This window comes from Electrona antarctica (assembly GCF_951216825.1).
Source record: "Electrona antarctica genome assembly, chromosome: 5".
Classification (NCBI taxonomy): Eukaryota; Metazoa; Chordata; class Actinopteri; order Myctophiformes; family Myctophidae; genus Electrona; species Electrona antarctica.
Window position 1 is genome coordinate 59,411,894 of NC_136810.1, and position 26,877 is coordinate 59,438,770.

At 42.3% G+C, this 26,877-nt stretch overlaps 1 protein-coding gene and 1 long non-coding RNA gene across 2 annotated transcripts; both read right to left on the bottom strand.

The window, feature by feature from the left end:
- Positions 1-448: 448 nt before the first annotated feature.
- On the bottom strand, positions 449-12,396 carry LOC306923336 (uncharacterized protein). The gene is made up of 6 exons (XM_079501387.1): positions 11,952-12,396; positions 9,545-10,027; positions 5,337-5,452; positions 3,871-3,970; positions 3,612-3,680; positions 449-1,516 (listed from the first exon to the last, which is right to left on the bottom strand). Exons 2-6 carry the CDS (start codon positions 9,993-9,995, stop codon positions 1,212-1,214), a joined length of 1,041 nt encoding a protein of 346 aa, XP_079357513.1. The 5' UTR covers positions 9,996-10,027; positions 11,952-12,396; the 3' UTR covers positions 449-1,211.
- Positions 12,397-16,314: 3,918 nt separating this feature from the next.
- On the bottom strand, positions 16,315-18,746 carry LOC306922772. Its single transcript, XR_013789962.1, has 4 exons — positions 18,641-18,746; positions 17,200-17,299; positions 16,935-17,003; positions 16,315-16,635 (listed from the first exon to the last, which is right to left on the bottom strand). It is a non-coding gene; the product is annotated as an uncharacterized lncRNA (long non-coding RNA).
- Positions 18,747-26,877: the final 8,131 nt, after the last annotated feature.

The window sequence follows — 26,877 nt, forward strand, 5'->3', positions numbered from 1 at the left end:
TGATTGATTGATTGATTGCATACTTTAACAGTTAAAATTACAGTTATGTACAGTTCATACAAGGTCTGCTAAGAGGATTTAAACAAGAATGTTTATGGCTTGTTGCCTTTATATTATGTCTATGTCCTTCATACTCAATTCATCAAATACATCATTTTTAGCAGACCTTGGATTGTACTGTACTTCCCTGCGCTTGTCTATGCAGTCAGTCAGCCAGCCAGCCAGCCAGTCAGTCCAATCCAACCTGTATAAATGCACACCCCCTTAAATACACCCCCTTTCCCCTCACTGTATATGTTTCTTTTCCCTTTTTACCTTAGTCTTTGTATTGAGTTTGTGCTCGAAATGTACTGTAATTCTGCAAACTGTTAAAACATATTTCAATCAATCAATCAATCCAGTTAACTAGTTTCTGTTATGTTCAGATGAATATCAGTGTGTTGTTTATTCTGTGTGACAGTGCCCCCTAGCGGACAGCATTCATTCCTGCACGGATAATACAATCATTTAATACATGGGTATTTATTTGCACCAGTGGTCCTTGAGGGGGGGTTCCAGGTGGTCCCCAGCTAAATGGAGAGTTGCTACCCAAACAGACCCTTATAGACTATTTAACTCTTGAGAGGGTGTCCATTTGGTTTCATTTTACACTCTCCAGAGCATACCAATAGTGGTACCACAGGTTGAGAATCACTGGTGTAGCCCAATTTGAGTCCTCAACTTATAAAAGGAGCGGTGGAGTCAGTGGTGAATCTTTTCTGAACCTGATGATACGTAAACTGTTTGAAAGGAATGAAGGTATTTGTTTGACCAATCAATTGTCTGTGTCATTTGTGAAATGAAATAAAATGTATAGGCCCATGCAATGAAATGTATACATTTAATCAAGATGTGCACACAAACTCTGTGAATACCAACCAACTAGCAAAATGTTTGGTGATCACCATGTGGCTATGGAAACAGGTATAATATATTATACTGCAACATAAAATACTGGGGCTAAAAAATATAAGTGGGAAAGGCAGTCTCTGTCTTTCCGGATTATAGTTGGTGAGGGGTGTGTTAAAACGACCAGATTAAGGTTGGTGAGGGGTGCGTTAAGGGTTGGGAGAGGGTTAAGATTAGGTTTAGGTGTGCTAACCTCCCGTGGAAGGTTAGGGTTTGATATATCGGACCAATGGTATGTCTAACCAAAAGCATGCACCCGTCTTTCACTCACACTGTTTAAGTCGGTTATGGCCACATAACCAATCTGGCCCATATCTCCTACAATTTTTACAGTCACTACGGTGAGTCACTGAAACTCTTGTCACGCCGTTCGTCATCATCGTCTTCACTGGTCTCCTCCCAATCACCACTGTCTTCTTTGACTTCAGTGTCAGATTCAAGTGGTTCTTCTGGTCTTTGAAGTAGTTCCTCCTGTTCGTCTTTAATATGTGGAGGTTCTGGTTCCTCCTGGAGCTCCTCTCCTGTTCAGGAGAAACTTCCTCTTTACACACAACCATGTGCAGGATGTCTAGGAGCAGAAAAATAGCATGATGGTCAACACTGTAAATGTAAATCCATTCTTCTTCCATGTTCCATGTACAAAATGAGCTATTAACTAGAAAAAGTGCCCTTCTGGGCACAGGTCTCCACCAGGAGGATAGGACTGTGTGAGATGTTTGGCAAAATGTTTAGGATTAATATAAACATGTTTTTGAAGCATTTTGTTCCAAAAATGTGTTTTGCAAAAATCAACCTGTTGGTGGCGCTATAACAGGCCAATGTGAAAAGGGTGGGATATATTCCTCAGCCTAGTAAGAAAATGTGTGAAAGATTTCACGTAAATTGCATGCTGCGTTCATGATTTGAGGCTTTTGTTCAAAACGGGGCAATCTTGCAAACTGTGAAAGCCAATTATAGCCAATTAGGATGGAATATGAAATATCGGACAGATCCGACTTGAGCACATGACCATAGAGATACTGTGTAACGATTTGTGAGATTTTTGGACAGAATCTGGAGGAGTAATATCAAAAAATGTGTTTTACAAAAGTCGGCCTCCTGGTGGCGCTATAAAAGGCAGATGCGGAAAATGCAGGTCAAAGGTTTGTCCTTGGCCTCTAGGGAGTGTGCATGCAACGTATCACGCAGATCGGTGCAGTTTTAGGTAAACAATGTGAAAAGCTGCCTCATGGTGGCCCTATAACAGGCCGTTCTGGAAAATGTGGGGCAGAGGTTCATCGTTGGCATCCAGGGAGTGTGTGTGCAAAGTATGGCATTGATCGGGCCAACGGTGCCGGAGATTAGCTGGTAACGGACGGACGGAAGGACGGACGGACGGACGGAAGGAAGGACACACACACACACGGACGGAGTGCAAAACATACTCTCTCCCCATGCCTTCGGCCTGGTGGAGACAACTACCAAGATAATATTGACTAAAGTAAAACCTTTGTTACTTTAACACCAAAATGAATAATTGTGTTACAGCAAAAATAATAATAATAATGGTTCACTATGGGCAGGTGGCAAATCCAGCTGGAAAGGAAAATCAGCATCTCCATAAAGCTTGCCAATATACTGAATCACAATGTACTCTAAAACGATGGCTGTGTTGAAACCAGTGTTAAGTTGTCACTGTCAGTGGACCAAGACCAGCAGATAACATGGCCTAAATCATCACTGTGTTTTATCAAGTCCAGAGTCTCAACACATCTATTATATTGTACAGCACTGTGCTTCTGTACATTGACAAGATTTATGTTGATGCTGATCTTCCTTTTCCAGCAGCACTTGGCACCTGCCAAAAGTGCCAAAACTACTAACAACTGGTGTACTAGTGCTGCCAACGAATATTCCATATTCGAATGAATATTCAAATGTAAATAAAAGAATAATCAAATATTTTAAATTAAGATTTGAATAAAAAAAAAACAATACAATTGCTGTGTGAGTTCTGGCGAGACTGTGCCACGTAAACTAAAACATTATACAAAAATTAGGCTATTAAGATAATTATGAATCATTAATTTGATCTTGCAAGACTCAAGAGAGTGCATTTCTCAGCACCAACCGCGGCCCATACAGGACCGGACCATATAGATAAAGAAAGAGAAAGTTTTACAGCACATTATTCTGCAATATTCACATCATATTCATATTAAAATCATATACATTCGACATTCGAAATCATTCGAAAATTGTTCGAATACATGTGGTGTTTTAAAAGGAATATTCAAATATCATTTTTGGCCAATTCTGGCAGCACTATGGTGTACTGACAATGGCATTACTGTACTGTACTTAACTGACCAGCCAATTGGCCTGACCTGAACCCCACAGATAATCTAGGTTGTATTATCAAGAGGAAGGTGTGAGACATGAGACTGAAATAAAGGTGATGGGGTCGCACACACCAAGACTGCTTTAGTTTTTATTCTTGCATGGTGAATTAAAGACAACAGATGTTTCGGCGAAGGCTGGATAGCCGAAACGTCTGTGCGTCTGTAAATATGCACATGATGCCGGAGGCAGCAGGACCGGCACGGAGCCAGCAGGGTGGCAAGATGGCCACGGTCTGCAAAAGGTCAATGGAGGAAGGCTATGAGAACAATGCAAGTAAATACCTTTGGTGTCAGGCATGTCCAACGAAGGGGTCTGCGCCATTCCTGGTGAACGGGTGTAATTGTGTTCAGCTGTGAAGTGACATAGCATGTGCATCACATTAATTGATGAGGAAATATCGAGAGACACAATGTAATTCGCCTAGTGGTGTGTTCTGTGTTGCATGCATTGCATAAAATAAACAGTACCAACATTTAGCAACATCAAAACAGCAGGGTTATCAGGACAACAACAAAAAAAGTTGTAAGTTTCAGTATTTACCATATATAACCATATATGGGCCGCTGTGGGTGTGGTCTTCCTGGTTCACTTCCTGTTTAATGGTGCTAGGTAAAGAGGTTTGGTCTTCATGGTTCACCTCCTGTTAGGGATGTTAATAATTAATTGATTTGCCTTAAGAAATGATTCAATTAAACTTAAGTTAACTAATTAATAGAAAATTCTGCGGTTCCATCATTGGGCGGTTTTCTGTGAATGTAATGATGTACGTCTGCGTGCGTGTGGCAGAGGAACACACATGTGGGCTGGTTAAAAAAAGCCCGCCCCCCCCTTGGTAGCCACAGTGTCTCTGCTTTTGCATGTGATGTGACACACCAGACAGTGCACTTTACATTTCATTTTATTCCTCATAAAATATGTCATTTCCCTTTTGTATTCTTCCTGTATATCAGCAAAATGTAGATCCTATACACAGGTTTAATGTTTGTCTTTAGTTCAATGATTGTTTTTTAAACGCCATTGACAATGAAGGGAAAATGTACGTCATAATGTGCCTCATTACGTCATATTGTCTCTTTATTGTTAATGGCATTTAATGTTTGTGCTTGCACCGTTTGTTTTACATCACCATTGCATCACCTAATCAACATGAGTTAAGACTTAAATATATTACCGCCCCTCACTTCACACGGGTGTGCTTTTTATATTAGACATTGAGGAAAATTAAGATTCTCAGATTAAAAAAAGAAAGAAAAAAATGCTTATCAACTAACCGGTAAATCAATTGATAAGGTTACCTAAAGGGCGAGGTTGCGTGCACTGGCCATATATGGAGCATGCCATGAGTGTACAGGGATTGATGAGGGCCCAGGTAGGGCCGGAATTTAACAGGTTAAATGCCGGCAATTTACGGCCGTCTTTTCAGTTAAAGTTACCTTTGAACAGCCACTGCAGCCACTGTAATCGCTTGTTGTAGTGTAGAAAAGTATTCCAAAGTGGCGGCCACAACAACAGACCGGGCAGCGCATGGCTTCTGCACGTCCGGCAACCTCCCCATTTTAAACAATAGGGACCCAATTTCCCATATTTTTCGGGCCTGTTGAGAACTCTAGTTTTCACCGGCTGCCGGGCGCGGCTGCACAAATAACTTTTAAATGGACAGGTATCAGTCAAAAGGGAGACATCGAAGAGGAAGGATGGATGGGGAAGGATCAACATAAGGAAGGTCAGAACAGGTTCTGACATATACTGTATCCATATACTAATATTGATGACATCAGGGATCTCCCTATATGGGCTTAATTGCGACAGCAATAATGATCCCTGATTTACTATCATCCCATATGATGTCATAGTGATGTCACGAGACCTGGGCACAATATATGGGGGTTTTCCCCATGTATGGGGATTTTGAGTGAGTATACTGACGGAAAAGAAACGCAAGATTCCTTAGTTAACTGTGACCTATGGTCGCAATAACTGAATTGATCGATAAATCCCATCCCTACCTCCTGTTTAATGGTGCTGGACACAGAGGATCGGGTGGATCTTTGCCGTCTGACCTTCTCTCCTTCTCCATTCGATGAGACACCATGCAAAACACGTTTCACTGTTTGTCTCATTTCTGGGGAAGAGAAAATACATGTTAGTGCCGCGCGATGAGCTTGTAGATCTGCAATTTTTTAATAATCTTGAAAATGTGGTGCAAATCTTTGAATATATATTCTTTCAGAGCAAACATATTTAAGTCAAATCTTTGCTTTTGGGTGGTCCCTGGAACTACATATTTTCAGATGGGGGTCCGCAGCCAAATACGGATAATTCTGAGATTCCTTGACATGAAATGGTTGAGCACTACTGGCATAGAAAGATATTTTTTTCAGAAAACTGATTTAGAAAAGCCTTTTTTATAAAAATCGGCCTCTGGTCTAAATGGGTTAAGTCATGTGACCACTTTCTAGCTTCTGGCGGTGTGAACGTGGCTTAAGACCTCTTTGAGGAAGAGGGTGGGAATAGTGTCCAATGAGCATGAGGATGATGTCATCTGTGTTATGGTTTGGCGTCTTCATCTACTGCACAGCAGTATACCAGATTCCCCTAGCTAGGGCAAAAAGAATGAAAGATAGAGGAGCTCATTGAGCAGTTCACATGTATGCTGTGCAGATTTAAGAGCTGCATGCATGTTTTAAATGTCAAATGTATGTTTTAAATGTATGTATTGTTTTGTGTGGACCCCAGGAAGATTAGCGGTGCTTTAGGGCAGGGGTTTCAACGTTTTTGGCTGGGGACTCCCGGAAAACTTTTTTTTTTAAATAATTTGGGGACCCCCCACAATAATTTGGCGACCCCCCGAGGGGGTCGCGACCCACGGGTTGAGAACCCCTGCTTTAGGGCACAGCTCATGGGGATCCTACCAAATAAAACCATAACACCATGTATTGAACATAAGGCATCAGTTTTCATTCTGCAGGGAACGTGTCATACATGTGGACTTCTCTGAAAATTATGCCTGCTAGCTCAGTGCTGAGATCCAGTCTATGCAATTTGGTGCCTCACACCAACAGGCAACCATGCACACAGGTGTGTTAGATGTTGGTGAAGGTAATGCTAGCCCCCTCTCCTTTTGCATCTCACAATCAAAACAAAAAGGTCCCCCGGCAATTTGGCAACATTTCGATCCTGCCCTGGACTATCTTCAAGCCTGCCCTGGACATATCATCCAGCTGTGTCTGTTAAATATGTTAATGATGAATTGTTGGATGTCTTCAAATGGTTTCAATTGAATAAGCTTACTCTCAATATAAAAAAATGCAACTTCATGATTTTTAGCAATATGAACAAAACATTTCCCAAAGAAAAACCTAGCATTGTAATCAATGGCTCTGAAATTTGCCAGGTTCCACATACTAAAATCTTGGGTGTCATTACAGATTTAAATTGGAAACAACATATTGATACTGCATGTATGAAGTCTATGAAGATGCTTGGTATATTGAGAAAAATCTGCCCATTTGTTCTTCCTTCATGTCATTTAACACTCTATTATAGCTTAATTTTCCCTTAATTACTGTAATATTGTCTGGGCTGCTACATATTCTACATATCTCACTAAATTACTGATCATTCAAAAAAGGTTTCTGAGAATGATTTCACATTCAAATTCTCTTTATTAAATATTCACCATTACCCATTGACAAAGTCAACGTTTTTCAGACCTGTTTATTTATGTTTAAATTAAAAAAAAAATGCAAACAAGACATTCCCTCTTCTTTTCACAATTTTTTCCGTGTTACTTGACATTCACTCCTACCCCACAAGGCAAAGAGATGATTTTGAATGACCCTATTGTCGCACTTCCAAACATCAATCTTTCATCAAATTTAGAGGCCCTCATCTATGGAATTCCCTAGATGCTTCACTTAAATCCTCATTATCCTTGCCAATATTCAAGAAACATCTAAAGAAATATCTTATTTTTTCCTCTCTGTAGATTACATGATTTACTTTGATGTGTTATATTTTCTTTTGTTTGTTTATTTCCCCTTTTTGTGCAGTCTGTGTTTTTATTTATTTATTGCACAGCTGCCCCCCTTTGCCAACTTGTAGACTTTTGTATTGTTCTTAATGAACTTTTAATCTGTTTAATCTATGACCTCTTCCATACAGGAAAGGATTCCAAATAAGACAGCTGGCTTCTTCCTTTCCTTGCATTGTATTTTTGTTCTTTGATATTTATTGTCTATTTTTTATACTACAGTATGTGCTAAATAAATAAACCTAAACGGGCTTATATTAGGGGAAATAGCCAATAATGCACTTTTGCACAAAATAACACCTGGACCTCTTTGGTGGGGACGTAACAACTACAAATAAAGGTAAGAAAGCCTTCTAGCATGGAATTCTCCTTTAAGGGACTCCCGATGGAGTTGACTTTTCAGTCAAGGGCATTACATCCACTGATGCGGTTACATTTTACAGATCGCTCCTGAAGACTGGCACCACTGTCAAGTTTTATTTTATTTTATATATTGACACAGGTGACATTGTGTCTGGCTCTGCATACAGTAACATGCCGAAACAACTCCAAGCCATCCCAGGGATGATGTGAATACACCAGGTGGTCACCACCAGATCAGGCCACCTGCTCTACAGGGATGTAAGGTGCATGTGTGCTACATTGAAGAACCTGTGCTGCACATGGTTCAACACCCAACCATTCATCTTCCCTCCTCTGTTAGGGGGCACGGAAATAATACAGGCTGAGGAACTCCGAAGTCCGAACCACCTCAAGAAACCCAGTCAGAAGAGCACCTGACAGAAGGCACCCCAGGATGAGATTGACTGCGATGATGATGAGATCATTGGAAAATGGTGTGTTGTGACATTATATGACGAGAAGCTCTACCCAGGGACCATTGTGGCAACAGATGAGGAGTATGTCTAAGTAAAGTGCATGCACCGTATTTTGAGAGCGAATAGCAATTTCTGGCCTACTCGTGACGACGTGCTGATTGCCTAATTATCTTAGCAGCCTATTACATCCTAAAGTTGGCCATCATCACACCCGTTCTCAAGACTACCTTGTGTTAGAAATTCCTGATATTCATTCTGAACTGGGTAAGAATGCCTTTCAATACTATGCCCCCACTTACTTCCTGGACTGTATCAAGGAAGCTCTGAGAAGGAAGAGAAGTGGTCACATGACCGGGCTGCGCCATGACACTTTCATGGACACTTTCATGGGAGCCAAACTACCCGGAAGTTTGGCAGAATGCACTGGAGTAAATGAGAGCTCAGTGACCAGCTCATGAACAAACATTATTTATGAATGACTGAGAACTTTTGTAAAGTAATCACTTCTGGAAAATAACAGAAACAACACATTATTGTCTGCAGTGTTGCTTTTCGATGTGTACACTGTGCAATTGTTATAGAGGTATGGTATCTAAAGAGCACAAAGTACCTTTCTGAACATACCAAGTATCTCAAGACTTCCCACCGTTTCCTGTCTGGCAGCCAAATCTCTCGATACTTCGGAGCCAGAAACGATACCTGCTGCTGTTTACGGTTTAGATCCTCAGATAAAATTATATACTGTGCACTCTGTGCACATCGAAAAGTAAGTGCTTAGAAAACAACCTGTGATATGTCTTCTTTTATATTCCTGAACCGATTATATGACAAAGGTCTCAATTGTTAATAAATAATGTTTGTTATGAGCTGGTCCAGCCGGATCCATTCACTGCCATGTATTCATTGAACTTCCGGTGTGAGTTTGGCTCCCATGAAAGTGTCCATGTTGTCTCAGTAAGACGTCCCTCCCCCTATCCACAAGGAGGAGCAGTGCACCAAAGCATTATGGGAATAGTAGTCCAGGAACGAAGTGCGCCCAACGTCTATCACATCATGGACACTTTGAAATACTAAAATATCTAAAAACACATATTACCCACATAAAAACCCCAGGAAAGTGTTTCTTGTGTGTGTGACCCTTTAAGGAAAGAGGAAAAAAGGACTTTGTAAACTCTTAATTTCCATTTTCCAGCCATTCAGTTGCAAAAAACATTTTGTTTAATAATAAAATAAATAATCTGGGGACCCCCAAAAAGAATGTGGCGACCCCATGAGGGATTGCAACTACCAGGTTGAGAACCCCTGCCCGACAGAAGAACAGAACATTTTATAGAAAGGAAGAGCAAGAGCACATGAAACTTACTGAGTTGTGGGTGGTCTTCAGCTTCCTGTTTAATAGAAATGTCTTCAGATTCCTGTTTAATAGAAATGTCTTCAGCTTCCTGTTTAATAGAAACGTCTTCAGGTTCGTGTTTAATAGAAATGTCTTCAGGTTCCTGTTTAATATAATCCCTGGCTAAGTCTGGAGAGTTCATCTTCACCTGGGGAGGCATACTATGATCCGACGGAGCATTGGTCCGAAGGAGCATTGGTCCGAGGTGCGCTGGGGGTCGGGAGAGGGTTGGGGTTAGGTTTAGGCGTGCTGCCCTGGGGGATAGGGTTAGGGTGAGGTGAGGTAGGTTGTCGTTTGGACCAATGCTCCGTCGGACCAAACACATGAACCCCTTCACCTGCAGTCTGGACTCCACATACTGGTCTGGAGGATTCATCTTCACCTGCAGTCTGGACTCCACATACTGGTCTGGAGGGTTCATCTTCACCTGTAGTCTGGACTGCAGACACTGCTCTGAAATAAAGTGAATAAGGAAGGACTTTAATAACTGGAGACCTATAGTGGTGTTAGCCCAACTGTCCAACATTTGAATCTTGAGAATGAGATTATGGGATTCATGCATTTAGGGAAGAAATCACACTTAACTTAACTTTACACAAGGAACAATGGTCTATAAGGTAACCAATCTGTTTTTAATGTTCTGCCTCAGTTCTAGCAGCAGGGAGCAACCATTTATGTGAGCGTAAATTGTAACTGTAATTGTAAAATATGGGAGATCATATTTCATCTCATAGCCGGCCTTTATTTGACCTTGCTGAGGACTCGAGGAGAGTGATCTAACTAAGTATATAAATTAATAAAGTACATATTTTGAAGCAATTCATTTCACAATGATGCTCTTTTGCTCAGTGAGACGTTTAGTTTAGATCTAGCCAAGATGATGAGACACTCTTTGGTCAACAAGAACGGTACACCCGGCGCGGCAGTGGCTCAAAGACCACCCCTGGGTCCCAGGACCCATCTAAGAGACCACCCCTGGGTCCCAGACTCCCAGGACCCATCTATAAAAGACCACCCCTGGGTCCCAGGACCCATCTAACAGCGTAGGCCACCCCTGCCCCCCCACCCCCCTTCTCTCTCTCTCTCTCTCATATACTATCCACTGCAATACTGCAACACACTGTAACTATAGTTACATTATAGTAATGACCAAACAATGTAATTTATAATGTTACTGCTGCTGCTAGTATTAACTACTGGTTTTGATTGATTGCAAATTGTATTCACAGTATGCAGAATAGGGGGTCGGCCATCCACTTCGACATCCCACCGCTCCGACATTGACTTCTAATTGGCGGTACTTTAAAAAAAAAAAGTCGAGTCCCGCCATTCCAATACAGGACATTGCAGCACACCAGGTCACATGCATATTGCTATGATAGACATGCACCTATATGCACTGACTACAAACTATAGCCTACTAACGGGGGTACATATCAAGGGGGCAGGCAGGCTTTCCAACGTTGAAGCTCTAGGTCCTAGTGGTAGGAGGAGGGACTACAGGCGGACCCGTGGATTCATGACCGGGAAACCCCGTGCAGCTGGGCTTTAACGTTGAGCGCTCAGTTGCCCTACGTCACTCAGGACCTCAAAGTTGAGGTCCTGGGAGGGACTTCCGGCAGTCTTCCGGGTGCTTCAAAACGCCACTGAGCAACTTCCACTGACATGAATAGCTGGGGGGGCGGAGCTTCGCGCTAGTTCAGTCTCTATTATATATATACTCTATGGTACATATACGGCACCGCTCAATCAATTCTCACGGTAGCCTATATTAAAAAAGAAATATAGGCCTATAGGCTACCAGTAGGCCTACCTTTATAACGAATTAACTGCCAGGCTTGCATTACCACGGCGCGCTTCTCTCTCTCTCTCTCTCTCTCTCTGCATGCACATATGATTTCAAGTTCAACATATCAAAAGTCATAGCTAGTAGGCCTAGTCAATAAGATGGTTATTATTATTATTATCCTTATTATTATGCTATTATGATTATATTATACTGGTGTTTAAACACGGGGTCCTCATCAAAACATTAATAGCCTAAAAATATAGGCTATCAACACACTATCTCTCTCTCTCTCTCTCTCGCATTGTGAGGCGCAACTGAGAAGTTGATGGGATAGATGCTACTTTGTGCTCTTCAACGGGATGATCAACTTCACGTTCTCAGTGAAGCTTTTTAATCAAGCATTGCCAGACTAAGGGTGACAATTACACTAGGCCTACACTCAATTGTATAAAAGATAGGCTACATAGATGAAACACATATATAACAAACTAGCAGATATGAGAGATAGCCTATACTTATGTTCCATCTTAAAAGATGAGTCAAAAATATAAAATACATTTGGTAAAGAGCTGGAAAGGTTAATCTTACCTGCTGTTTTTCAGGGGTTGAGCTGCTTAACAACGACACTGTTTTCAAACGACACGTTTTAGTTTTCTTTGTATATTAAAGTGTGATGTGTTAGCAGGGAGTCAATCTGCGAATCCCATCGTCAAATATTCGGGAAAACAGCGGCAACAGTCTGTCTTGAGAGACTAGCAGGGAGTAGACTATGGTGGACTGGATACAGAATACTGAGAATAGATGTCCAGGTATTTCACACAGACAAAGATGATGTCATTAAGCTGGTTTATTTGGCAGCCAACTAATAGAGCATTAATTCAGTATTGACCATATCAAGCCAGGTCTCACGGCAGACAGCACTAATATAATAAACAAAAGTGAACGGAGCATACAGTCACACACTGCGCGCCAACACAGTACACCGCATAGTGGAAGTGATGTCAGATCTTGTAATACACAGCAAAAGAAAAGGGAGCAGTGCACCACCCTGTGGCACCAACCGGCACTGCATACTGACTGTTACAAGTGTCAACAGTCAGACGAACGCAGATGGTGTTGTGCACATGCGCACTAGCTGCTGGAGCGTACAGTGCACGTACCATAAACGGTCACTAGGGGGAGCCATGGTACAATGTAGTAGAGTACAGTGGGGACCAGAACAGCTATACTGTGATCTCATCAAAGTCTAACTTCACTAAATCATGTTAAATATAAGCTTTATAGAACCATCTGATGAATCAAATCTAACAATTCAATACACACACACACACACACATACACACACACACCCATCTTAGCTGTCCATCGTGTCCGATGATGACGCTTGCTTCGGGTGGGGGAGGGGGGGTGGGGGGGTGCAGCGTTGTTGCCGCTGGTGCCACTTGGTGTGGCTGTCGAGGCCGATGCGTGATACCTTTCCACAGGCGGGGCAGGGGATCCCGTCCACTGGAGGAATGCCGGCTTCCTTCCGGTGTCGCTGGGCGCGTTTCTCGAACCTCCTTTGCTGGTTGTTGTCGCTTATGTGCGAAATTTTAAAGTTTAAAGTTTCAAGCTGCATGGGGTTGATGGTAGTGCGCTTTAGGATATCTTTGGTGTAGTCCTTCTAGCGCCTCTTTTGTCCACCAGGGGCACGCTTTGCATCGTGCAGTTGGCCGTAGAGGACTTGGCGGGGCAGGTGGTGGTCAGGCATGCGGATGGTGTGTCCTATCCACCGCAGGGTTTTTTCACAGCTGCTTCCATGCAGGTGGATTCTGTGCTGCCGAGAATCTCTGTGTGGGGGACTCTGTCTTCCCAGGATAGGCAAAGGATCCTCTGAAGGCAGCGTATGTGGAAAGCTTCCAGGTTCGTGAAGTGCCGTCTATATGGAGTCCATGTCTCTGCCCCATAGAGTAGGGTAGACACACAAACCGCATTGTAGACAGCAACCTTGGTGCTGACCTTCAGGTTGCGGTTTTCGAAAACCCTGCTGCGCTGTCGTCCGAAGGCTGAAGAGGCTTTGTTGATGCGGGTGTGTATTTCGGTGTCGAGGGAGCAGTGTGTGGACAGTGTGGACACACACACACACACACACACACACACACACACACACACACACACACACACACACACACACACACACCTTTTTTCTACTAAAGTGCATTTTTACTTTTTAATTTATATTGTATATCCATTGTTGTATTATTTATGTTGCCAAAATAATGTTTGATTTGTATGATTTATTTGCATTTGTGTTGATGAGGTGAGATTAACCTTATAAACATCTCTCTGTTTTCTAAATCTCACCTGCACAACCCTACAATGTATTGTTGTTCCAAATGTGTTGTTTTTAAATGTGCAAATAAAAATTACAAAATAATCCTATGCAGCATAGGAACTGTTTTATAGCAAATACAAATACACCAATTATTTTTTTCATTATAGTTATCAACGTGTTATAAGCGTTATCATTAATTATTATACTAATAAAGGCATAATGACTATGCAGTACATTAACATTAAAATAAACTTAATCTGGTTAGTCTGTGATTCTTTTGAATGTTATCTTATATTTTACCTATAATTTATATATAATAGCTAATTATACAAATTGCTCAATGTGCAACTTTTAGCAACCAAGCTGAATTTCATCCATTAGGCCTAGATAACATTTCTATCATAAAAGTTTGCATTAATCACCATTTCTGGGTTCATGGAATTTCCAGTAGACTATCAGCTGAGATGACTGACTGAAACTCTTTACAATGTTTAGATTGGAAAGGTATTTCTCCAGTGTGGATTTCTCCAGTGTGTGCTTCAGTGATTCAGGGAACTGAAACTCTTGTCACAATGTTGTAGCGAGCATAGAGGATTAATGTGATTATTACCTACCCTAGGGGACACGGGGAGAACATGCAAACTCCACACAGAAAGGCCCTTTCGCCAACCCCGCCTCGGGTATGGGCACTGATGACGCGGAGGAGGAAACACGCCGTCAGCACCCACAGCGTCCCGAGCGGGAATTGAACCCAGGACCTTCTAGCTGTGAGGCGACAGCACTACCAACTGTGCCACCGTGCCCCCGCGGATTAATGTGATTATGATGGGAAATATTAATTTTATGAAATCATGACAAATCTATATTTCGTATGAAATATGGATTTTACCCCAAAATGAAGGAACTATGCAAATGAAAGTATTCCCTCACACCTTACACACCCTTGAACTCTACGTGAGATCTTGAAACAGTATAATATCGATTGGTTAGATTGATTGCAAATGGATTGAAAAAATAAGGAAAGAGAAGATATTATACAAATATTAATATATAATATAATTATACATATTATTACAATATTTATAAACACAATTCCTATATATAGATGATAGTAAAAGAACCAAAAATTCAACAAATTATGAAACTGGTTAAAATGGATCATTCAACCAGAAATAACATGAGCTGTATAGAAGACGATATAAAGTACAGATCCACAAGCTTGCAGATTTGATGCTGAGGTCAGATCATAATTTGACTTAGGTCACATTCTCACCTAATACTTCGGCAGACTCGATGCGAATGGGTGGAGAAGTTGGGATTCTTGCATATTTAATTTGCTGCGGTTTGCCTTCACACTGGCTGTGTCAAGCGCAGCAAGGAAACGCAGCAGGGAATTTTATCAATGTGTTATTCATAAACTATAGCCTACACAGTGAAATCTATGGTGTTAAAATTATACTCGGTAACGGGACATCTTTGCACTGCGTAAAATATGCCTTCTCCGTCTCCAACTGTGTTTAGCTCCTCACCCGCCACATTGTTTGCTTAATTTCCTTTATTTGCTGCGGATTGCATTCACACCTGCACCGAATCGTAATCAAGTGCGGTTGGAAGCGAAGCGAAACCCCCGTTTTTGGTCGGAGTAGAATGCGGTTCTTTGATGCGCATTAGGATTCGAATGATGCTTCACACCTGCCAAACGATACGCACTTTCCGACAATGTGCAGCAGGATTCGTTTTAATCGCAGTAAAGCTTTCTGGTGTGAAGGTCACCTTAGATTCAGATAAGGATGGCCACATTCTAATCTGCTAAACAGGGGAAAGGGCATAGAGTCATGAATAATAAGAGAAAGTTCAATGATGCTAGCTCTACCCTCAACACTCATCTCAGTTGCAACAAACATGTAATGCTGCTCGCCTGTTTCCCTCTGGAGAGAAGAGTAGTTAGGAGCTGCCATTGGAGTCTACTGGAAATTCCATGAACCCAGAAATGGTGATTAATGTAAACTTCTATGATATAAATGTTATCTATAGGCCTAATGGATGAAATTCAGCTTGGTTGCTAAAAGTCACACGTTGAGCAATTTGAGTTATTAGCATAATATGTGACCATAACATTAACATCCTATATAAGGCAACAAACAAAATCATTCTTTAAGTAGCATGTGGCAAGCTTAATCTAATCTGCTAAGCCTATAGATGACATTTGAATCATACAAGTTTACATTAAACTAACATGGGACCTATGGGGGCTTCCAGTAGACTATTGTCTGTGGCTGGAGCCATGTGGTGTTACTGTTGACTAGCCAGGGAGGCTCGTTCACTGCATCGTGAAACGTGGAGAGGCGAGTAGAGAGAAGCTCGGTTAGCAGGTCTGGGTCAACCTCACGGTCCCTGGGGACCGGCCGTTATGGCGTTGAGATCTGCCCAGAATATGGCACCTCTGATGTCGGGGACTGGGGTAAACCCAGCCTGGTCGTTGTGCAGAGCTGGGTAGGAGACATTTCAGTCCATCCTGTCCTTCTGCTGCTGTTGTCGTGGTAAGAGCTTGGAAAGAGAGCGTGTTCCTTGGCGGCAAGCCATTTTATACTGTAGGAGGAGCCCTCTGCTGTGTGCAGGGGGTGGGGGTGGGGGGGGGGGGGTTGGTCTTTCACTCATGTTCATGTCGGTTATGGACACATAACCAATTTGACCCATATCTCCTACAATTTTTACAGTGGAAAGGTGAGTCACTGAAACTCTTGTCATGCCATTCGTCATCATCGTCTTCACTGGTCTCCTCCCAATCATCACTGTCTTCAGTGACTTCAGTGTCAGATTCAAGTGGTTCCTCTGGTCTTTGAAGTAGTTCCTCCTGTTCCTCTTTAAAATGTGGAGGCTCTGGTTCCTCCTGGAGCAGACTGGGGATCCTCTCCTCAGGAGAAACTTCCTCTTTACACACAACCATGTGCAGGATGTCTAGGAGCAGAAAAATAGCATGATGGTCAACACTGGATTCGTAAAATGTAATTCCATTCTTCTTCCATGTTCCATGTACAAAATGAGCTATTAACTACCAAGATAAGATTGACTAAACCGATACAGTTACTAACTACAGTTCTGATGGATGGCTGGATAGCCGAAACGTCTGTGCGTCTGTAAATATGCACATGATGCCGGAGGCAGCAGGACCGGCACGGAGCCAGCAGGGTGGCAAGATGGCCACGGTCTGTAAAAGGTCAATGGAGGAAGGCTATGAGAACAATGCAAGTAAATACCTGTGGTGTCCGGCATGTCCAACGAAGGGGTCTGCGCCATTCCTGGTGAACGGGTGTAATTGTGTTCAGCTGTGAAGTGACATAGCATGTGCATCACATTAATTGATGAGGAAATATCGAGAGACACAATGTAATTGGCCTAGTGGTGTGTTCTGTGTTGCATGCATTGCATAAAATAAACAGTACCAACATTTAGCAACATCAAAACAGCAGGGTTATCAGGACAACAACAAAAAGTTGTGTTCCAATAAGTGTCAGTATTTACCATATATGCCCATATATGGGCAGCTGTGGGTGTGGTATTCCTGGTTCACTTCCTGTTTAATTGTGCTAGGAAAAGAGGTTTGGTCTTCATGGTTCACCACCTGTTAGGGATGTTAATAGTTAATCGATTTTCCGAGGAACACACATGTGGGCTGGTTAAACACCCCCCCCCCCCCCCCAGTAGCCACAGTGTCTCGGCTTTTGCATGTGATGTGCCATATTCTATTACTCATACAAGATGCCATTGCCTGGCCCTGTATCTCAAATGGTCAAATAAATATTGTATTAAGGCATATGAAATGCCTTTTGTATTCTTTCTGTATATCAGCAAAATGTAGGTTTTTGAGGGGCGCCAGCCCCTCCTATACACAGATTTAATGTTTGTCTTTACTTCAATGTTTTGTTTTGTAAACGCCATTGACAATGAAGGGAAAATGTACGTCATAATGTGCCACATTACGTCATATTGTCTCTTTATTGTTAATGGCGTTTAATGTTTGAGTTTGCACCGTTTGTTTTACATCACCATTACATCACCTAATCAACATGAGTTAGACTTTAATATATTAGCGCCCATCACTTCACACTGGTGTGTAGACATTGAGGAAAATTAAGATTCTCAGATTAAAAAAAGAAAGAAAAAAATGCTTATCAACTAACTGGTAAATCGATTGATAAGGTTATCATAATTTATCAACCAGTAAGACGCCTGGGGGCCGCCCTAAAGGGCCCTAAAGGGCGAGGTTGCGTGCACTGGCCATATATGGAGCATGCCATGAGTGTACAGGGTTTGATGAGGGCCCAAGTAGGGCCGAAACTTAACAGGTTAAATGCCGGCAATTTACAGTCTTTTCCAGTTAAAGTTACCTTTGAACAGCCACTGTAATCGCTTGCTGTAGTGTAGAAAGGTATTCCAAAGTGGCGGCCACAACAACAGACCGGGCAGCGCATGGCTTCTGCGCGTCCGGCAACTTCCCCATTGTAAACAATAGGGACCCAATTTCCCATAATTTTCGGGCCTGTTGAGAACTTTAGTTTTCACCGGCTGCCGGGCGCGGCTGCACAAATAACTTTGGGGCAGGCCCGTCTAGAGTTTAAATGGACAGGTATCAGTCAAAAGGGAGACATCGAAGAGGAAGGATGGATGGGGAAGGATCAACATAAGGAATATACTGTATCCATATATACTAATATTGATGACATCAGGGATCTCCCTATGGGCTTAATTGCGACAGCAGGTAGCTTTTACTATGATCCCTGATTGACTATCATCCCATATGATGTCATAATGATGTCACAAGACCTGGGCACAATATATGGGGGCTTTCCCCATGTATGGGGATTTTGAGTGAGTACACTGACGGAAAATAAACGCACGATTCCATAGGTAACTGTGACCTTCGGTCGCAATTACTTAATTGATCGATAAATCCCATCCCTACCTCGTGTTTAATGGTGCTGGACACATAGGTTTGTACTTTGTGGTTCACCTCCTGTTTAATGGTACTGGACACAGAGGATTGGGTGGATCTTTGCCGTCTGACCTTCTCTCCTCCATTCGATGAGACACCATGCAAAACACGTTTCACTGTTTGTCTCATTTCTGGGGAAGAAAAAAAATATGTTAGTGCCATGAGCTTGTAGATCTGCAATTTTTTTGAAAAATCTTGAAAATGTGTTGCAAATCTTTGAATATATATTCTTTCAGAGCGAACATATTTAAGTCAAATCTTTGCTTTTGGGTGGTCCCTGGAACTACACATTTTCAGATCCAATTCAATCCAATCCAACTTTATTTATAGAGCACATTTAAAAACAACAGAGTTGACCAAAGTGCTTTACATAACATAACAAAAACACAAATAAAAGTGCACAAAATCGTCAAAGATAAAAAACATATAGGCCTATTATAGAGAAATATACAACAGGATGGAGGAAAAGAAAATAGCTCACTCTGGATTAAAAGCTTGGGAATAAAAAAGTGTTTTAAAACGGGATTTAATGATAGGGATAGAGGGGGACAGTTTTACAGAGAGGGGGAGTTCATTCCAAAGTTTAGGGGCAGCCACAGAAAAGGCACGATCTCCCCTAAGTCTCAGCTTGGACTTCGGGACCTCCAGCAGGAGCTTGTCTGCCGATCTCAATGACCTTTCTGGGACGTACAATTTTAAAAGATCTGAAATATACGGAGGTGCTAGCCCATGAAGGGATTTAAAAACAAACAATAAAATCTTAAACTTGATCCTGAAACATACAGGGAGCCAGTGCAGATGGGGGTCCGCAGCCAAATACGGATAATTCTGAGATTCCTTGACATGAATCTGGTCTCTGGTCTAAATGGGTTAAGTCATGTGACCACTTTCTAGCTTCTGGCGGTGTGAACGTGGCTTAAGACCTCTTTGAGGAAGAGGGTGGGAATAGTGTCCAATGAGCATGAGGATGATGTCATCTGTGTTATGGTTTGGCGTCTTCATCTACTGCACAGCAGTATACCAGATTCCCCTAGCTAGGGCAAAAAGAATGAAAGATAGAGGAGCTCATTGAGCAGTTCACATGTATGCTGTGCAGATTTAAGAACCATGCATGTTTTAAATGTCAAATGTATGTTTTAAATGTATGTATTGTTTTTATATGTGGACCCCAGGAAGATTAGCGGTGCTTTAGGGCACCGCTCATGGGGATCCTACCAAATAAAACCATGTATTGAACATAAGGCATCAGTTTTCATTCTGCAGGGAACTGAAGAGAGGTCTGTCCTCTCATGAACGTGTCATACAGTACATGTGGACTTCTCCAGTCTATGCAATTTGGTGCCTCACACCAACAGGAAACCATGCACACAGGTGTGTTATAAATTGGTAAATTGGTGCATTTATATAGCGCCTTTATCCAAGGCACTTTACATAGATTGTGCATTACATTCACCCATTCACACACACATTCATACACCGATTGCGGCGGAAGCCATGCAAGGTACCAGCCAGCACATCGGGAGCAATTTGGGGTTCAGTGTCTTGCCCAAGGACACTTCGACATGTAGCCAGGAGGAGCCGGGATTCGAACCGCCGACCCATGGATCATTGGACGACCTGCTCTACCTCTTGAGCCACAGTCGCCCACTGTTGGTGAAGGTAATGCTATCTCACAATCAAAACAAAAAAGGTCCCCCGGCAATTTGGGTAACATCTCAATCCTGCCCTGGACTATCTTCAAGCCCATATCATCCAGCTGTGTCTGTAGTCCACGTCCTCCAGGGCTGGACTGGCCACAGGGCATACCGGGCATTTTCCCGGTGGGCCGCGACCGTAGGGGGCCGCCATGATTAAAAAAAAAATATATATATATATATATATTTTTTTTTTGACAGGCAGGCAGGCCAATAGGCGGCAGGCCACCAGGTAGCGCCCCCCCTGACCCCCCCGGCGGTGCAGTGCAGGGGTGGGGCCACATAATCTTATGTTGCTTAGGGCCACTACTGTTTGTATCATTTATGTTGTTCTGTAAAAGTGGTGGTATTAGGGCTTGTTTGTGTGTGTGCCTCGACGGAGTGGGTGGTAGAGTTTCTGCTATCTGCGCGCTGGTTGTGGTGGGCCGGTCTGGGCCAAATTCACGCGAAAATGCCCGGGCCGAATTTTTGTCCCAGTCCAGCCCTGACGTCCTCAGTGATGGTCCTTGCACTCAGTACAGGCAGAAGGTTAATATCTTCAAGAGAGGCTTTAGTAGTGCCACTTGGAATTTCTTTGAAGCGAGCCATGGTATGGTTAAGGGACTCCCGGTGGAGCGTTGAAAAAGCTGACAGATCAACTTGTCAGTCAAGGGCATGACATCCACTGATGCTGCTACATTCTACAGAGCGCTCCTGAAGACTGGCACCACTGTCAAGTTTTTTTCGACACAGATGACATTGTGTCTGCATACAGTAACATGCCGAAACAACTCCAAGCCACCCCAGGGATGATGTGAATACACCAGGTGGTCACCACCAGATCAGGCCACCTGCTATAAAGGGATGTAAGCTGCATGTGTGCTACATTGAAGAACCTGTGCTGCACATGTTACAACACCCAACAATTCATCTTCCCTCCTCTGTCAGGGGGCACGGAAAAATACAGGCTGAGGAAGTCCGAAGTCCGAACAACCTAAAAAAAAAAGAACAGTCAGAAGAGCACCTGACAGAAGAACTTCAGGCACCGCAGGATGAGATTGACTGTGATGATGATGAGATCATTGGAAAATGGTGTGTTGTGACATTATATGACAAGGGACCATTGTGGCAACAGATGAGGGGTATGCCCAAGTAAAGTGCATGCACCGTATTATGAGAGCGAATAGCATTTTCTGGTTTGCCTAATTATCTTAGCAGCCTATTACTGTACATCCTAAAGTTGGCCATCATCACACCCGTTCTCAATACAACCTTGTGTTAGAAATTCCTGATATTCATTCTGAACTGGGTAAGGGCCGATTCATACTCCTATTTTACCGCTGTTTCGGCGCTGTAGTGCGGAAATGATTTCGGCTCGTCAGAAAATTTCAGTAGCACCGAAGAGCCGATTTTAGGACGGTACCCGCCCCCCCGAACCTCAAATGACGTCACATTGTACAGAGCCGAACCGTCTTTTATTCGGCTCTAAAATAGGAGTATGAATCGGCCCTTAGACTGCCTTTCAATACTATGGCCCTCATTTATCAACTCGGCGTACGCCAAAATATGGGTGCACGCCGGAATTACCACAATTTTCCGCAAAACCTTGAACTTGAACGTGTGCCAGGACAAAAATCACGTCAGGTTTTTCTGTCGTACACAAGCGGAGCAGCATTGGCTGAACTGCTGACATGCTGTCACAGGCATCTAAACATATGTTTTCACTCCAAATGTATACAATTATAATAATACATTTTTTTTTTTTTGTAAAGGCATTTCATATGAAATTGGTAGGATATTTCCAAGTGTGCAAGCAATTAAAATTGCGCAATTAAAAACAATGTTGAAAGTTAGATGCTTAAGCCATTTAAACAGTGTTTCGCATACCGGTGCATGGTCACGACAGTGACAGAGACAGACGGTGCAAGAATAGGCGTTATCAACCGTTATCAGGACCATGCAATGGGCCCAGTATGGACATTTTCCACATTCTCACTGTTTCAGTATGTCATTATCAGCGATTGTGATGGGTGATATTAGTATTTTCATTATAGAATGCCCATACTGTTGTTTGAACAATGTGACCAGCCGAGTCATCTATTGTGTCCGTTGATTCATTTTATATGTTATAGAATGCTCTCTCATCAATCCAATCGCTTTGATCTGCTTTGATCAGATGTCACGTGACTGGCCAATCTCTTTCACAGCGAAAATAAGCACCAGGCTGCCCATAACTTTTATTCTCAGTGGAATTATGCACTATTTTACGAAAGTGTCTGCATGCAATGTGTTTTGACATAATTTTGAGCTAGCTGACACCAGAGTAGTATAAAAGAGAGTAATGACACTCCCGTTGACTCTCATTGTAACAATGGAATGCGGAAGTGCTCATTCTATCTCAATGGAATAGTTCCAGCCATAGGAGCAATGTTTGGAACTATCGCCCATAGGCACCCGCTTTGCGGCGAGATCAAAGCGTGTCACTGCACTCTCTTACTACATTACTCTGGCTGACACTAGTCTTTGTTGATCTTCAAAATTGCGTTTGCACTTTCTTCCTTTTTGTTCGTACATGTACATAAACGTTCGGATTTCAAATGTAAAGTGCTTACCACTTGACCAAAGATGTTACAAATACAGTACGTACGACCTCTCAAAAGTACGCGTATATTCCACATTGGTCAATAAAATACATTTGAATCGGATCGGTGGCCATTTTCCCTAGTGTATGCTTTCAACTACGCGACCCCATCGGTTGGGAGGTGTATTGCACTCTGGTACATTATAACAGTATGAGAAACAACAACAACGCTTTTTATTTAACAATACGGTACTTCTGGTGGGCTGCACATAATAATAACATCCGCGGCCATTGGGTAAGCACTTTATATTTAAAATCTGAACGTTTAAAAAAAAAAAGGAGAAATTGCAACTTATTTTTTAATGAAGACCATATTGTTAGCCAAGGCTAGGCAACCGCCTACTGTATCCGGTAATCCGATTCAGATTTTACAGGGGGCCAGTTTCGAATTGCAGCCGTCCGTAGGTGCCCTTTGAGAGCGGTTTTGAAGGAGTCAAGGGATTTCCATGTCTTAATGTCTTGGTAGGGCGTTCCACATTTTGGTGGCATAGGAGTGTGTGTGTGTGTGTGTGTGTGTGTGTGTGTGTGTGTGTGTGTGTGTGTGTGTGTGTGTGTGTGTGTGTGTGTAATTTCTAATCCAATTCATTTGATTTACAGTCAGTACAAGAAACACAGGGAGACCATCAGCAAATAGGGACTTTAAGCAACGACTGTTTTCAGGACGGCTCCGCTAGGCGGAAGTACGGGAGCTGTGACGCAATCGCCGTAGCTGTCAAAATCGTTAAGCAAACGGCGATGGCGACATTGGTTCCCATGGTCTATGCAGCATGTGTCAAACCATTTTTTTAAACACCCCGTCGCGCATCAGCTAACTTGCCGATATTGCTTAATTCGTAAGCGCTCGTATACACTGCTGTACTGCGATCAGCAGTGGAAAGAGGAAGGTGCTGGAGCAATCTGTGTTATTCTGAAACCGTTTTAATAAACATGGTTAATATGACATGTGGGATTAGTGTTATTTCTTCATTCAGAGCATGCCAACACATTACACAGCATAAGAGAGGTGATGGAGCAATCGGTGTAAATGTATGACAGCTATAATTTCAATAAACATGATTATGACATGGCGCTGTAGACACTACGTGTAAGTGTAGGTTCTGCCGTAGTAGAAAGGGCTGCGACGGAGAGCAGGTTTATGTATCGAGCACTGATCCATTTCCCACTGCCGTAGCCGTCGTTGCTTAAAGTCGCTAATGTCTGAACTGGGGACTCAAGTCATACATTACAGGCAGCCCATGTAGTATACACCCTAACCATTTGGTTATCGTGTCACCCCTGAGGCTTTTCAATTTGGAGTTGTAAAAAGATAACCTTATCTCAAACCCACATGGTTAGCAAACCTATATATAATATATTTAACAGTTTCTTTGTAACATGCATCTACCGTCTATCTAAACCAATAAACCATCTTCATCTACAAGGTGCACCACTGTATCCCTGATGCATGCTATGCCTATGTAGTGGTGTGTGTGTGCCAATTGACAAAGTAGACTAGAGTCAAACAGATGTCAGTCACCAGTGTTTTCATCTTCATCTGGTCATAATAAGCGGTCCATGTTTATGACAAAAACTGCATTGCTTATATTTTGAAGCTTGTTTATTCACATACAATCTGTGTGATTGACAACCCATTTCCTTCCTTGTCACCCCTCAAAAATGTCCACTCATGCAAAAGAAAAGGCAGAGGTTTCACCAAATCATGGACTACTAAGTATTTATACTGAAGTCAGTAAATAATAGTAATAACATATTCTCACCATCTTGTTAAAACAATGCCATTTACTGCTTTTTATATAGCAAAAAAGAAATCACACCGTGTGAAGTGAGGGGCGCTCTTATCGTACATCATCAAAGATTGATTAGCTGATTTGCTCAGACATATGACGTAAATTATCCTTTCATTGTCAATGGTATTTAATGTTTGTTAGCACAAAAAGCCGATTTGCTCAGACACATGGCACAACATAAATTCTCCTCTCAATTGCAAATGTTGACACGAGTTAGGACAAAAAGCTGTATATGAAAATCATGCAGAAAGGGTTCAGCCTTTCCCCCGGCCCTCCACAATAATTTCTGTTTCTCATTTGACCCCTTGGGAAAAATAATATACCGACCATGATAATGATATTATACTGATCATGATACTGACCAATGATGATAGACGCCTGAGGCCTTTACTGCATGTCACCCCCCCCCATCTCTCTCCCCATTTCCAAAAGCATCAATGTCAGGAACATGTTGCTGAAACAACAACATGGCATCATGCATTTTTCTCTCCAAATTCAAAATGCAGCCAACAAGAACCGCTTTGAAGCCAGGGTGCTTCTTGTCGTCATCAAATGGACGACTGCAGAGAAGCATGTTGCTGCTGGAGGTTTGTGATGAGAGATCTCATCTCATCCTTCAGCATGGCCATTTCCTCAGCAGCCCTGGTTTTCATGTGAAGGGCATCGATGGCACGTCTTTTCAGATTTCTTGGACAATCCCCCTCTTCTGTCTGTAAAGATAAATAGGGTCAAACAACTCACCTACTGCAAAAACTAAAAAATAAGTAGCACCAACACTTAACTTAAGACTTAACAATATGAACTCTAGCCCATTGGTTCTCAAAGTGGGGTCCAGGGGAGTCCCTGGACCCCAAAATGTGGGCCACGGTACCACATTTTGTTGGAGCCCTGGCCATTAAAAATAGCAGATACTGTAGGCCTATAGAAGCTGAATCATTTTGAATTTCTTAGCAAAAAGCTGGCACAAAACATTTTCAGATGAGTGTCCGCAGCCAATTTGGGAATCCTTGGCATGAAAAAGTGCTGAGAACCATTGCTGTAGCGTCCCATTTCTGGGACAAACAATTTTCATCAAAGAGATTTGGACTATAGAGCCTTGAAGTTGCTGCAGTCCTGATTAGAAAAGGAGATTTAAGTCTGACAACATACATCAACTCAAGGAGGAGTGATGACCCCTCATATCTGACACTGTGAAAATGTGTCACAACTTTACTCACTTCATTGGGTTTGGAGCCGTCAGGATGGGAGAGCAGGTAGTTCTGAACATCCTCGTCCTTGACAAACATGGTGTTGCCATGTAATGGCCCAACTGCGCTTGTGCCAGAGCTTTTTTCCTGGCATCCATGGATACAATCATCCTTCCATCATTCTGAAAGATAATAATCATTAGTGATTTGATTTGTTATTTGGTTCTGAGTATCATTTGGTTAAGTAAACATAATATGCGAGGATGAAGTGTAATTTAGAAATGAGTGTTCATAGTATACTATGCAAAATGAGCACCATTTGTTTTAGTACAGCCTGAATTTGCATTCTTACTTATAATTGAATTATATGAACATCTAGAACTAGATCTAACCTTTGGACATGCTGGGCATGTTAGTCCGTCATCAAATGAGGTACAAACATTGGTTATAGTCTGGTGCCTGTAGTGGTGGTGACGGAACTGTGAAATTGATTCCCCTATTAAGGCTCTGTACAGCCTGTTGACCTGTTAAAACCAAATTCATTAATCTAAATGAAATGCCAGTAACTAAATGCCTATTCATACTTCATTCAGTGTTAGGTGATAATGTGACCATCAAAAACTACAACATGATGTCACACCACGGTGATACTAGTGATGTGAACTCTCACCCAAACGAATCTCTCTGTTTTACTAACCAGTTTCTGTGGTCACCTTATCACCGAAAACTGGAGTATCCCCCCCACACACACACACACAAATTTAATGATGTCACTATTACCTCTGCTATTATTATTATTATTATTATTATTACCTCTGCTAGGGTCAGGTTGTTCTTCCACCGTAAGGTGTTACAGAAACCCACAACAGAGACCTGGCACTCCAGAGAGAGATGGAGAAATAGTTACAGAAGAGCAGTT

Coding starts and splice junctions, on each gene's coding strand:
- LOC306923336 (XM_079501387.1), bottom strand. CDS start 9,995: ATGAACCCTCCAGACCAGTATGTGGAGTCCAGACTGCAGGTGAAGATG. Junction 5,453..9,544: donor TGAAGACCACCCACAACTCA/GTAAGTTTCATG, acceptor TCTCTTCCCCAG/AAATGAGACAAACAGTGAAA. Junction 1,517..3,611: donor GGACATGCCTGACACCAAAG/GTATTTACTTGC, acceptor TTCTGCTCCTAG/ACATCCTGCACATGGTTGTG.